The following is a 13,819-nucleotide window of genomic DNA, read 5'->3' on the forward strand; positions in this document are numbered from 1 at the left end:
TTGAAAGGCAGAATGAGAGACATAGACAGAGAGAGAGAGAATCCATCTAATCTGCTGATTCATCCCCCAAAATGGCCACAACGGGCCAACTAGACCAGGCCAAATCCAGAAGCCAAGAAACTCTATCTGGGTCTCCCATGTGGATGGCAGGGGCCCAAGAACTTGGGCCATCTTCTGCTGCTTTCCCAGGCACATTAGCAGGGAGCTGTATTGGAAGTGGGAACAGCTGGGTAATCGAACTGGCACTCATTGGACACCAGCATCACAAGTGGCTGCTTAATCCACCATATCACAATGCTGACCGTAAGCACAGCATTCTGTTTACCAAATAGGTATAACACATTATTAATCTAGAATTAAAATGAAAATTTCAGGAGTCCATTTTATTCATCTATGTATGTATTTTGAGAGACTGTGATGGCATAGGTACAAGAGTTATGGAGGATGGGAACATAGAAACAGTGTCTGCTCTCAAGAATAAATGATAATAATGCCAGAGTGTTGAATAGGATATAAAAAACTGCAAGTTTGCTTTTTTGTCCCCCACTGTTCATCTCAACCTGCTCAGGAGGGAGGTTTCTCCCTTTGTTGTGTTTGGAAACTCGAGTAGGTCTATGACTCTAGCAGTAATTCTTAAGTTGGAGACAATCCTATGGCTCCTTTTGCCTTTTAAATACCTTAATGTATTTATTTGATAGAGAGACAGAAAGATAGACCTCCCATCTGATGGCTCACTCTTCGAATGCCTGCAATAGCTTGGGCTGTGCTCAGCAGAAGCCGGGAGCTGGGATCTCAATCCAGGTTTCCCATGTGGGTGGCAGGAACCCAACTAGGTGAGCCATCACCACCTGCCTCCCAGGGTCTGCATTAGCAGGAAGCTGGAATAAGGAGCTGGAGCCAGGAAATTGAACTCAGGCACTCTGATGCGGGATGCTGGTGCATTAACCAGTGTTAACCACTAGGCTAAACTCACCCCAGTCATGTGGCTTCTGCTAAGTCACAAACCAGAATCTGGTCTAAGCTTGAGTTAGAGCTCAATCTCTCCTCTTGCAGTGAGAGCCAGCTTTAGGGGAGGTGGTGACATCTTTCAGGGCTAGTTGGTTAACTTTTCATTCTGCTTAGTTTGTCAGCCATGGATTCTGGAACATTATGTGTTGGGCATAGTTTTTCTTTTTGAAAAAGATTTATTGATTCATATGAAAGGTAGAGTGACAGAGAGAGGCAGAAGAAGAGATCTTTCATCTGCTGGTTCATTCTCCAAATGCGAGCAACAGCCTGGGCTGGGCCTGGCCAAAGCCAAGATGCAGCAACTCCATTTGGGTCTTCCACCACCAATCCCACTTCTATCTTGGGCCCATCATCCACTGCCTCCTAGGATCATTAGCAGAAAGCTGGATCGGATGCCAGAGTAGCTGAGACTCAAACCAGGCACTCTTGATATCAGATGTGGACATCCCAAGCAGTAGCTTAACTCACTGTGCCACAGCACCCATGCCTAGAGGGAAATTCCTTATTTGACTCTTTATTAATGTATGTTCTGGAGTCAGTAATGTCACAACATTTTAGGGACAGTTTTTGGGGGGAGCATGCCTAAGCAGATACCCTTATGCCAGGTATGTTGGATTTTTAACAAACTTAAGAAACAAAATGGTTACAAAAAATAAGTCTTACTGGGTTCTCTAATTTTCTCATTTAATCTGTGAAGTTCCTATGAATTCATGCATGTAAATGTCATCATAAAATCAGAAACACTATGTTACGATTTATTGATCCCAGAGGGTTTCTTAAATTTCACTTATACTGAGAATAATCAGCTTCATTTTCTAAGGGAGGGTGTGAGAATAGTCATTCATGGATTTAAAATATATCTTGATAAAATCTGACCTTGGAAGTTGAGAGGTATGAATGCTCTGAAATAATGATCTCATTTAAAAAGTAGATCAAATAGGATTTAATGGACCATAAAACTGTGGTTTTAAATTAATGAGTGTACATAGTAAAAAGCTTTGCACTGGATAAGGAATATAAAAGGTCAACTGAAATATTATAGTTATTTTAATAGTTTTAGCATCTTGCTTATTAATATGTCAATTACCTTGACAGGTTTGAGAGAATGAAAGCAAAGAGCTGTGCCACTTACCACCCTTCCCATATCATTATAAATCATTTACCAAGTGCTCACATGTATGTCATCTATGATGGATCATGCAATCAAAACACACGCATCATCCAGTCTTCAAGAAAATTTTGACTAAATGCTTTAAAGCCACAATTATATGCCTAATACAGGATCTTGATTTGGTCTGTCAAAACCTTGGAAGTCATTACCCCAAAAGAAAAGACAGCAGACATCTGGTCAATCAATTTTATTTTTAATTACCCAAATGTGCATTGACCTTTGTGTCGAGACATAATGGAGGATAGAAAAGAAAGACAAGATTCCTACTCTTAAAGCAACTAAACGCATCTGGAGGCACATTGCAAAAGACAGTAAGACTTAATGGATATATATACTGAGTAGCATTTGAGCAGCACAAGACCATTTAGTTCAGAGGAAACCCAAGCAAGGGGCCACCATTTGCGATGATAGCAGGGAGTCGAAGAGAGCGGTTAGGGAATACATCCTGGGAGGTGGGAAAAGTGCTGCACCTGTGTTGTAGGCCCCCAAAAACCAGCGGCTTACTGGGTAGTTAAGTTCCACCTCTGTCAGCTCCAATTTGTTAGACTCTAAAATAGAAAGTGAGGATTAGATGGTCTCTAAGATCCTCCAGCTATAACAGTATAGGATTCTGAAGACAGATGTAGAGAGCTTGGAAAAATAAGGGCATCACAGGAATAAAGGTTAAGCACAAAGCCACAAAGGTGAGAAAAAACTTGTACATGGGCAAGGTGTGTGGTGGGACAGCCAGGACCTTAAACAAGGCTATTTAACTATTCTAAAGAATCCAAGGGCAGTAATCTCGAAAATGGATGAGACAGCATGCCAAGCCAAGTAAGGAACACTAACTAGGGGCCAAAATGAGATAGAGATACTGTGTTGCCTGTGGTCACAGTCTGATTTATCTTTATGCTCCTAACCATGCTCTGTATTCTTTATATCTTTGTGGAACTTCATTGTAGCCCCTTCCTCAAACCCACAACCTAAATAGAATTAAGAAGAGGGTGTGGCTCCAGACGCCCTCTCTTCAGACCCGTACAAGTAACCCCCTTTTGTAGGCCAGGAAGCCAAGAGCCACAGCCGAAAACATGGTGGTCAATCCAATCAGTCTCAGCAGACCAGGCACAGAGGGCAAGTTCCTCTCCAGGAAGGTGGTTGTGATGGGCCGAGCAGGAACATCCTGGGTTCAGAGAACACTGGGTATTAGTACAGAGCTTGCACACTGCATTCCAGAAAAGTCTGTATTCCCTCCAGTTCTCTGAACGTGATTCCCTCTTGCCAACCTCTAAGACATCAAACATAACATTCCCTCCACACATATTGCTCACTCCCTCTTCCCCACTGGGCCCTATATTTAACTCCCCTCCTCAGAGAGCCTTCCCTGAGCCTCCAGCCTAGGATGGCCCTCCTTTTACATTTTCTCTCAGCATGGCTTCTTCAATACACTTGTACTTTTTGGTTATCATCTGTAGTCCCCAGCAGATGTCAAGCTCCACAAAAGCACTGCTGTGTCCTTACTCCAATGACCCATGCACACAACACACGTGCCATAAATATTTATTGAGTGAGTGGATCAATAGTCTCCCCTGCATCCCACAACCCCCCCTGTGGCAGAGACACTAAGAGGATGACTTTGGAGTGGCAGCTCTATTCTCTCTGACTTCACACTTAAAAGGACAGAGGAATGACTTTGGCCTTTTTTATCCCTTGTGCTCTACAATATGCTTGTTTTATTTAAAAGATTTATTTGTTAATTTGAAAGGCAGAGTTTCAGAGAGAGGGTAGGAAGGCAGGGGGAGATCTTCCATATGCTGGTTCATTCCCCAAATGGCCACAAGGGCTGCGGCTGGGCCAGGCTGAAGCCAGGAGCCAGAAGCTCCTTCTGGGTTCTTCCACATGGGTGGCAGAGACCCAAGCACTTAGGCCAACCTCTGTTGCTTTCCCGGGTACATAAGCAGGGGGCTGGATTGGAAGAGGAGCAGCTGGGACTCAAACTGGAGCTTATATGGGATGCCAGCATCACAGGCAGCGGCTTAACCTACTGCACCACAACTCTAGCCCATATGATGTGTTTCCACTCCATCCTCTGTGTGGCCTTTCTTCTAGCCAGGAACGCTTCCTGAGGTCTTACTACAAAACTTATCAGTACATTGAAAATGAGTTATTAATCTAAATATGCTCCGATTCCTTTCAGCCCTTTACCCCTGGACATGGGATGCTAAACCTACTTCTTTTTTTCCCACCTCTTGTTGAAAATCACTAGGTTAGATATTTATTTAACAGACATTTATTGAGTCCTTCACACATGTAGAATTGAGAAATGTCTCCATTTTAAAAACTCTTTATTTTATTCCTAATAATCTGCAATGAACATAGCAGCTAGAAATTTATCAAAGTTCTTCTAAATTCCTCACCTCTGCCCTAACCCCTGATACCTATTTTAAACATTCACTGAATTAATAGATACAAATGTGGTCTTGCAAGTCATTGTTTGTAGAGGAAAAGGCTCTAAACCCTTGAAATAAAATATAGCTTACCACAGATTCTGGTTCTGACTGCCAGATTTCATCCTCTGGAATCTTCCCAATGGCATGCAGGATCTGAAAAGAAGGAGCAGCTTGGTGAACAGCAAAAGTGATCCCAACTTTCTCCTACACTGCTCTTGAAGTATGATATCAGAGGCTCACAGCGAGTAAGTTTGGTAAGTTAGGAAGGTGCCTTAACAGGGATGAGAGCTGAGGGATTTTCATGAAAGATCACAGAAACAAGTTTGGTTCTGTAATGCTGGATTTAGTTATTGCTCAGTCGGAGCCATGGTGATCTTCTACCCCATGGGCTCTTTTTACCTTCATATGTGAGATATTTTTTGCTATTACTTTTTGGTTAAGTTGTTTGCTCCATCTGGAACTGCTGGGAAAGAAAAATGGGGGCTTCAGGTATCCTCAGATGGGGGTTACTGAGGAGTTGACCTCCAGGCTCTCAGACAGCTTTGATCAGCTTGGCAAGCCCATGGGTTTACTCCCTGTCCGTGACCCTGGGTCCTACCTCTCGGGCAGCTCTCTCTCCAGCCTCCACAGCCCCCTCCATGTAGCCGCTCCAGTGTGTGGCAGTCTCCGTGCCTGCAAAGTAAATCCTGCCAACTGCCTGGCGTAGAACCCTTGGAACAACAGCAAGAGGTTAAAATGGTTAGTCTCAGCAAGCCAGAGAAGAGCTTTCCCACAAGGGCCAAGGCTGCCTGGTTTGCTCAGATTCTAAATATCACCTTCTCGGGACACAACCTTTATCATGCATAAAATGAGTCTTGGACTAAGTCAGTTCTGTCAGCTTGACATCTTTTTTTAAAAAAAGAGGTTTTTTTCCTTTTGTAAGATTTATTTATTTGTTTGAAGAGATACAGAGAGAGGAGAGAGAGAGAGAGAGAGAGAAAGTTCCATCAGCTGGTTCACTCCTCAAATGCCCACACCAGCTGGGGCTTGGGCAGGCCATCCATGTCTCCCACATGGGTGTCAGGGACTGAAATATTTGATCCATCACCTGGTGTCCCTCCCCTAGAGTGTGCATAAGCAGGAAACTGGAATGGAGAGCAAAGCTGAGGCTCAAATCCGGGCACTGCAATATGAGATATGGGTGTTCCAAGCAGCATCCTAACTGCTGCTCCAAACACCCATCCTATTTTTCTTCAAATTTGTTTTTTGACAGGCAGAGTGGACAGTGAGAGAGAGAGACAGAGAAAAAGGTCTTCCTTCCGTTGGTTCACCCCCCAAATGGTTGCCACAGCCGGTGTGCTGCGCCAATCCGAAGCCAGGAGCCAGGTACTTCCTCCTGGTCTCCCATGGGGTGCAGGGCCCAAGCACTTGGGTCACCCTCCACTGCCTTCCCAGGCCACAGCAGAGAGCTGGCCTGGAAGAGGGGCAACCAGGACAGAATCCGGCGCCCCAACCGGGACTAGAACCTGGTGTGCCGGCGCCGCAGGTGGAGGATTAGCCTAGTGAGCTGCGGCGCTGGCCCTTCAATCTTTTTTTTTTTTTTTAAACTCCATGACATAGCTACTTTTTTTTTTTTTTTTGACAGGCGGAGTGGACAGTGAGAGGGAGAGACAGAGAGAAAGGTCTTCCTTTGCCGTTGGTTCACCCTCCAATGGCCGCCGCAGCTGGCGCGCTGGGGCCGGTGCACCGCGCTGATCCGATGGCAGGAGCCAGGTGCTTCTCCTGGTCTCCCATGGGGTGCAGGGCCCAAGCACTTGGGCCATCCTCCACTGCACTCCCTGGCCACAGCAGAGAGCTGGCCTGGAAGAGGGGCAACCGGGACAGAATCTGGTGCCCCGACCGGGACTAGACCCCGGTGTGCCAGCGCGGCAAGGTGGAGGATTAGCCTAGTGAGCCGCGCGGCACCAGCTTTATAGCTACTTTTATCAGTATCTCATTCACCCACGAGGAAACTGAGGCTCAGAGAATGTGCAGTGACTCACCAAGAGCCACATTACTAGGTAATATCAGAGCCAGGATTTTGAACCAAATCTACCTAATGTTAAAGTCTCCATTTTTATCCTAAATGTTGCCTGGTGTATCATCATCACTAGTTAACAGGGAATGCCTATGGGTCAGTGTGGTGTGGTAAACGGCAGATTAAACCATTGCTCGCAATGATGGCTTCCATATCAGAGTGTATTTAGTTTGAGTCCTGGATGCTCTACTTCTGATTCAGCTTCCTGCTAATGTGCCTGTAAAGCAACCAATGATGGCTCAAGTACTTGAACCCCAGTCACCTATGTGGGAGACGTGGATGGAGTTCCTGGCTCCTGGCTTTGTCCTGGCCCAGCCCTGGCTGTTGTAGCCATTATGGAGTGAACCAGTGGATGGAAGATATTTCTCTCTCTCTCTCACTCACTCACTGTCTCTGCCTCTCTCTCTCTGCCACTCTTCCTTTCAAATAAATATATTAATAAATCTTTTAAAAGCAAGGAGTGCAGGGCCAGCACTGTGGCATAGTAAGGTAAGCCTCCACCTCCAGCGCCGGCATCCCATATGAGCACTGGTTCATATCCCGGCTGCTCCTCTTCCAATCTAGCTCCCTGCTAATGGCCTGGGAAAGTAGCAGAAGAGGGTTCAAGTGCGTGGGCCCCTGCATCTGCAAGGGAGACACAGAAGAAGTTCTTAGCTTCAGATCAGCCCAGATCTGGCCATTGCAGCCATCTGTAGAGTGAGCCAGCGGATGGAAGACCTTTCTCTCAGTCTCTCCCTCTCTCTGTAACTCTACCTATCAAATAAATAAATAAATAAGATCTTAAAAAAAAAAAAGAGTGCTCAGATGTGATACAAAGGGACCTAAGTGTCACAGACTTTGCCTGAAGAGGGGCAGTGTGCTTTTACTCTCACAAAAACAACATAAGGGGAGCATCACCAACAAGCCATTATTCATCCTGTCTCCAGTTTCCATTACATCAGTGAAGGGCTGTCCAGAGCTAATGCCCATGCTCCATCCTCGTCAACACTGTACACTGCTCAGCCTCTTATCCAAAAACCAAAGAGACTGGCTTGAATTGGTGGATTTTCTTTTACCTGCCCTTACTGTAGCCATCGAGAAAATACAAGATATTGAATATTAGTATACTGACAATAATACATGGAATGATCTGGAATTATTGAGAGCCTGTAGGTATTCAGGATGGGTTTGCTTTCTCCATGTCCATTAAATACTGCTACTTTTCACTGCATGCTCACTGTTTTAAAACATATGGAACTAACCCCAGTTGGAGATCTCTGGGAAGCCTGGCCAAACCCTGTAGTTAAATATTGGAGGAGAGAACAAAGGCTTAGATAGAACTAATTATGCTCACAATCATTCATTTCAAACAGATGGAGACAGTTTTGCTCCATTAATCATGTAGAAACCTTCTTCCTTTATTGAAATAAAAGTGCAACAGTTAGAAAAGAAAAATCCCTGTTCCTTCTTTCGTAGGTGAGTGAACAGACAGCATATACTTACAAAGGATACAGGACATATATCAGAAAGGAGAGCTCCGCAGATACTTCTCCTGGTTCATGTGCTTTTACTGCACAATCACTACAATCAGCTTTCACACCATCCAGAAGGAAAATTCTCTGAGAAACGTATCTAGTCCTGTTTTTAATTTTTAATTTTTAAAATTTTAGAGACAGAGAGATAGATCAATCTTTCATCCTCTGGTTCACTCCCCAAATGCTTGCAAAGGCCAGGGCGGGGCTGGGGCTAGAGTCAGGAGCTGGGAATACAATCCAGGTGTCTCACATGGGTGTCAAGAAGCCAATTACTTCAGGCATCGCCACTGTCCCCCAGGGTCTGCACTGGTGGGAAGCTGGAGTCAGGAGCCGGGGCTGGGACTCAAACTCAGGCTCTCCAGTGTGGGAGACGGGTGTCTTAAAGGCAAGGCTACGTGCCTGCTCTGTACTTAGTTCTTTATCAAAGTGATACTAGTAACTTTGTCCACTGTCTTTCACCTGGAAACAGAACACTTACAAGGGTACTTCAAAAGGTTCATGGAAAACGGAATTCAAAGATAGGTTTATTTTGGTCCAAAAATTTTTTAAATCCATGCATAGTTTTTTCATGATATGCACTTCCACGAACTTTCTAAAGACTCCTCGCATGGATTTCAAAATTCTTTTGCTCCAAAATAAACTTGGGTGGTATGTCTATTACGAAGCCTTTGCAGAATTGTCTAGGTAAAGCAAATCTGTCCTTCCATGTTTCTCCATGGTGGCTTTTATAATGCTCTATTTACCTCAGAACTTTAGATGCCATTTTTGTTATTCTGCCCTCTCACCCATCACCACCATGAACCCCCCCGCCCCAGCACTGTCAGTTCCTTCCTAGCAGGGAGGTGTGTCCTTGGTATTGAATTTTTCAGCACAGTGCTTAGCAAATGGTGGGCACTTAGCCAATAAACGCTGAACGAAACAATTACAATTGACATTACTTTACACTGAGCCTATCCAAAACTCATCCTAATGACGAAGTATTTTATCAAGTGGTACCCTTTGGCCCCAGAATGTTCTTTCATGATCAGATTTTTCCATCTTCAATAGGATAAGGGAAGTGCTAACTAAAGTCATTATGAACCTTCTGAGAAGCAGGTTTTAACCTTTCTTTGATTGGTTTCTATGGATAGACTGACTAGCCATTTCCATTTACTCACATCCTCTGTTTGTTGCATATTCTCAACAGCCTTTCACTCACTATTCTATATTCCTTACTTTTAATTCTATTTTGTATTTATTTATTTGACAGATAAAGCTAGCTCCTATCCACTGTTTCACTTTCTCTCTCTCTCTTTTTTTTTTTTTTTTGGACAGGCAGAGTTAGACAGTGAGAGAGACAGAGAGAAAGGTCTTCCTTCCATTGGTTCACCCCCCAAATGGCCACTACGGCCGGCGCTGCGCTGATCCGAAGCCAGGAGCCAGGTGCTTCCTCCTGGTCTCCCATGCAGGTGCAGGGGTCCAAGCACTTGGGCCATCCTCCACTGCCCTCCTAGGCCACAGCAGAGAGCTGAACTGGAAGAGGAGCAACTGGGACAGAATCTGGCGCCCCGACTGAGACTAGAACCCCTGGGGTGCCAGCGCTGCAGGCGGAGGATTAGCCTAGTGAGCCACAGCGCCGGCCCACTGTTTCACTTTCCACATGCCTGTAACAGCTGGGGCACTGAAACCAGGACCCGGGAACTCAATTCAGGTCTCCTACATGGGTAGCAGGAACCCAACTACTTGAGCCATCACTGTGGTCTCCCAGGGTCTGTATCAGAAGGGAGCTTGAAGAGTCAGCAGCCAGAGCCAGGCACCAAACCAGGCAATCTGACGTAGGACGAGGGTGTCCTAACTGGCATTGTAACCACTAGGCCAAATGCCTGCTCTTACATATCCTGTTTTGTTTATATTGAACTCTCAGCATGAAATTATTGCTTGGTTTAGTATCACCATAACTATCATAATAATTACTGTTATACTATTAATTTACACCTTGTTATTACCATCAAATGCAATTTAGCTAAACATCAATGACTCATACTCAGATGCACAATGCTGTGAATGCTAAAAGCAAATGAAATGTGCACTCTGGGTGAACTGTGATATGTGAATTATATCTTTAAAAATACATTAAAAGTAACTCTCACTTTCACTAACATACAGCTTATTGACCACTGTAGGTCTTCTTGTGCCTCTTCATCCACTGGCTAATGGAACTGAGGCTCGGAGAGAAGAAATGACCCCTCTAGGGTATCCAAGTTTGTTACTGGTAGAATCAAGACTGAAACCAAGTCCCTTCACACAAAGTGTAGAGTTCATTTTGCTTTTATAATGTACTTAAATAGGGCTGCGTTTGAGGAAGTTTCACTGAGTTCTGAACTCAGCACAGATGATCCCCCACAAACCCATAATAAGTCGAACATATCCCAAGTCAAGAATGCATTTAGGGGCAAGTATTTAGCCTAGTGGTTAAGATGCTGGCTAAGATACCTACAGCCTGGGGCCAGCGCTGTGGCATAACGGGTAAAACTACCACCTGCGGCGCCAGAGGCACTGGCATCTCATGTGGGTGCTGGTTTGAATCCAGTCCAGCTCCCTGGCTAATAGTGTGCCTGGGAAAGCAGCAGATGATGCCCCGTGTGCTTAGGCACCTGCATCCACGAAGGATACCTGAAAGAAGTTCCTAGCTCCTGGTTCCTGACTTTGGACTGGCCACATGTGGCAGTTGTGGCCATTCCAGGAGCAAATCAGCAGATGGAAGGTTCTCATTCTCTCTCTCTCTCTCTCTCTCTCTCTCTCTCTTTTAAAAAAGCATTTAATTCACCTAACCTACTAAACATCACAATTTACCCTAGCCTTCCTTAAATGTGCTCAGGACACTTACACTCATCTACATTTGGACAAAAATAATCTAACAGAAAGGCTGTTTCCTCATAAAATGTTGAGCGTCTCATGTAATTTATTCAATACTATCCTGAAAGTGAGAAACAGAATCGTGTTATGGATATACTTTCACACCATCACATAGTAGAAAAATTCCAAGTCAAATCATCATGAATTGGAATCATCTATAGAAGCGTATTTCTTCTGATAAAGCAAGTGAACCCTCTGACTATATGAATTGCTATTCTTTTTGCATTTGTAGCTCACATCATTTCCGTGGGAAAACAGCACTCTGGACAGTCATGCTTGGTTTTGGTTTTCTTTTCTCAACTTCTTTTCTTCTTATCTACATTCTTCCCACCTTCTCCCCCCAAATCCCATTGCTGCCATTTTCTGCATTAAGTTATTTTTGTACAGTTCAGCTCTAGTTTATTTAAAAATTTTTTCTTACTTAAGGTAAACAAACTTCATGCATTTCATATATACTGAATTGCTACTCTTATGCTGCAACCTTCTTTGGTCACATTGATTGCAATTGATCCTCTAGAGGAATCAAGAGTGGAAGGCAGCACTCTGGTACAGAATTATGACTTCTTTCACGAGATTGATAAAGTACAAAGGAACTTTGGGCTTCTTTTGGGGTAGCAGTTATTTATAAGCAACAAGGGAGAAGAGCTTTGCTTGCAGGTGCAGAGGATCGAGGTCACAGTTTAGCACACTCTCACTCTACCTTCCGTATTGAGTCATGATGCCCGGTGGGAAGTAGGTCGTGTAGCAGCCCCCAGAGTACTGCTCCTCACACCAGTTCTTCTCTTCATAATGCACCGGCTGCAAGGCAAAGTGACAAAAGCTTGAAGGAGATGCAGAGGAAGCTATCTAGCCCAGAATAAGTCAAACACAGTCCCGTAGGCTTCATGCTGGTGAACCAATGTAGGCATCTCTCAGGGCCTGTGGGGGGATTGGTTCCAGGATCTTTGGCTGATACCAAAATCCATGGATACTCTAGTCCCTTATACAAAATGGCATAGAGTTTGCATATAACCTACACATATCTTCCTGTATACTTTAAATCATCTCTAGATTATTTAATACAACATAAATGCTATGTAAATAGTTGTTACATTGTTTTGTTTGGTGAATAAGGACAAGAAAATGTCTGTATATGCTCAGTATAGAATCATATTTTTTTAAAAGATTTATTTATTTTACTTGAAAGTCACAGTTACACACACACACAGAGAGAGAGGGAGAGGCAGAGAGAGAGAGGGAGAGAGAGAGGTCTTCCATCCGCTAGCTTACTCCCCAGATGGCTGCAATGGCTGGAGCTATGCCGACCTGAAGCCAGGAGCCAGGAGCTTCCTCCAGGTCTCCCACACGGGTGCAGGTGCCCAAAGACTTGGGCCATCCTCCACTGCCCTCGCAGGCCATAGCAGAGAGCTGGATCAGAAGTGGAGCAGCCAGGTCTTGAACCAGCACCCATATGGGATGCCAGCACCGCAGGTGGTAGCCCCACCTGCTATGCCACAGCACTGGCCCCCACAAAGAGTTTTAAAAAGAATTTATACCAGGGCCAGCATTGTGGCACAGGGGTTAAGCTGCTGCCTACAACACTGGCATCCCATATGAGCACCGGTTCGAGTCCCAGCTGCTTCACTTCCAATCCAGCTCCCTGCTAATGTGCCTGGGAAAGCATTGACAAATGACACAAGTCCTTGGGCCCCTGTACAAACATGGGAGACCCCAGTAGAGTTCTAGGTACCTGGCTTCGGCCTGCCTCAGCCCTACCTCTTGTGGCCATTTGGGGAGTAAAGCAGTGGATGGAAGAACTCCCTCTCTCTCCCTTCCTCCCTCCCTCCCTCTGTGACTCTTTCAAATAAATAAATAGATCTTTTAAAAAATGATTTATACTTATAAATTATTTATACTTATTTATACTTATTAGAGTGATTGAGCAGGGAAAAAAACAGAAAAACACAGCTGTAAAATTGAAAAGGATGACGAGATTCATGGTTTTGGTGGAGAAGAGCTTTGTTAAGGGAAGCTGAACAGATAAACTAATGTTTTGTGACATGTGGACACTCATGTTGATGGTGATACTTGTAAACAACTATTGTTCTGAAAAGTATATTTTGGTCACAAACTTGCAAAACTAGAGCTGAAATTTTGCAAAGCTTGAATGCTTAAAGTCACTGAATGAAAGTTTTATCACTAAGCACTACTTTGAAACAATAAAATCAACAGCAAATTTTAAGATAAAAATGGATGCTTTAAAACAGATTTTGAAAAATGTTTTGTTTAAAAAAAATTGTAGGGCCAGCATTGTGGTATAGTGTGTTAAACTGCTGCCTGTGACGCTGGCATGCCATATGGGCAGCAATTTGATTCTTATCTGCTCTACTTCAGACCCAACTCCCTGTTAATACACCTGAGAAAGCAGCAGCAGATGACCCACATGCTTAGGCCCCTGCCACCCATATGGGAAACCTGAAACAAGTTCCTGGGTTCAGCCCGGGCAGCCCTGGCTGTTGTAGTCAACTTGGGGAGTAAACTAGTGGATGGACGATCTCTCTCTCTCTCTTTCTCTCTCCTTCTCCCTCCTTCTCTCTCCCTCTCTCTTTCTGTAACTCTGCCTTTCAAGTAAATTAATGTCTTTTTAAAAATCTGAAATCATAGAGCTAACTTTGCATAATCATTTGTAAAGCAACCTACTTATAAAGTATGAGGCCCTGCCTGCTGGGCTAAGTGGCTCCAGGTCTTCTGTAGTGTCTCTTGGGGCTGT

The 13,819-nt window shown here is 44.4% G+C and overlaps 1 protein-coding gene across 1 annotated transcript in view; it reads right to left on the minus strand.

The window, feature by feature from the left end:
• Positions 1-2,351: 2,351 nt before the first annotated feature.
• Positions 2,352-13,819, minus strand: part of MAOB (monoamine oxidase B) — a 116,735-nt gene continuing 105,267 nt past the window's right edge. Inside the window, exons 12-15 of the mRNA XM_002719872.5 lie at positions 11,771-11,868; positions 5,204-5,315; positions 4,696-4,758; positions 2,352-3,338 (exon numbers count right to left, since the gene is read on the minus strand). Coding sequence (XP_002719918.2) covers positions 3,186-3,338; positions 4,696-4,758; positions 5,204-5,315; positions 11,771-11,868 — 426 coding nt within the window. The 3' untranslated portion in view covers positions 2,352-3,185. The remainder of the gene's footprint in view (positions 3,339-4,695; positions 4,759-5,203; positions 5,316-11,770; positions 11,869-13,819) is intronic.

The sequence above is a fragment of the Oryctolagus cuniculus genome, chromosome X (assembly GCF_964237555.1).
Source record: "Oryctolagus cuniculus chromosome X, mOryCun1.1, whole genome shotgun sequence".
Taxonomy (NCBI): Eukaryota; Metazoa; Chordata; class Mammalia; order Lagomorpha; family Leporidae; genus Oryctolagus; species Oryctolagus cuniculus.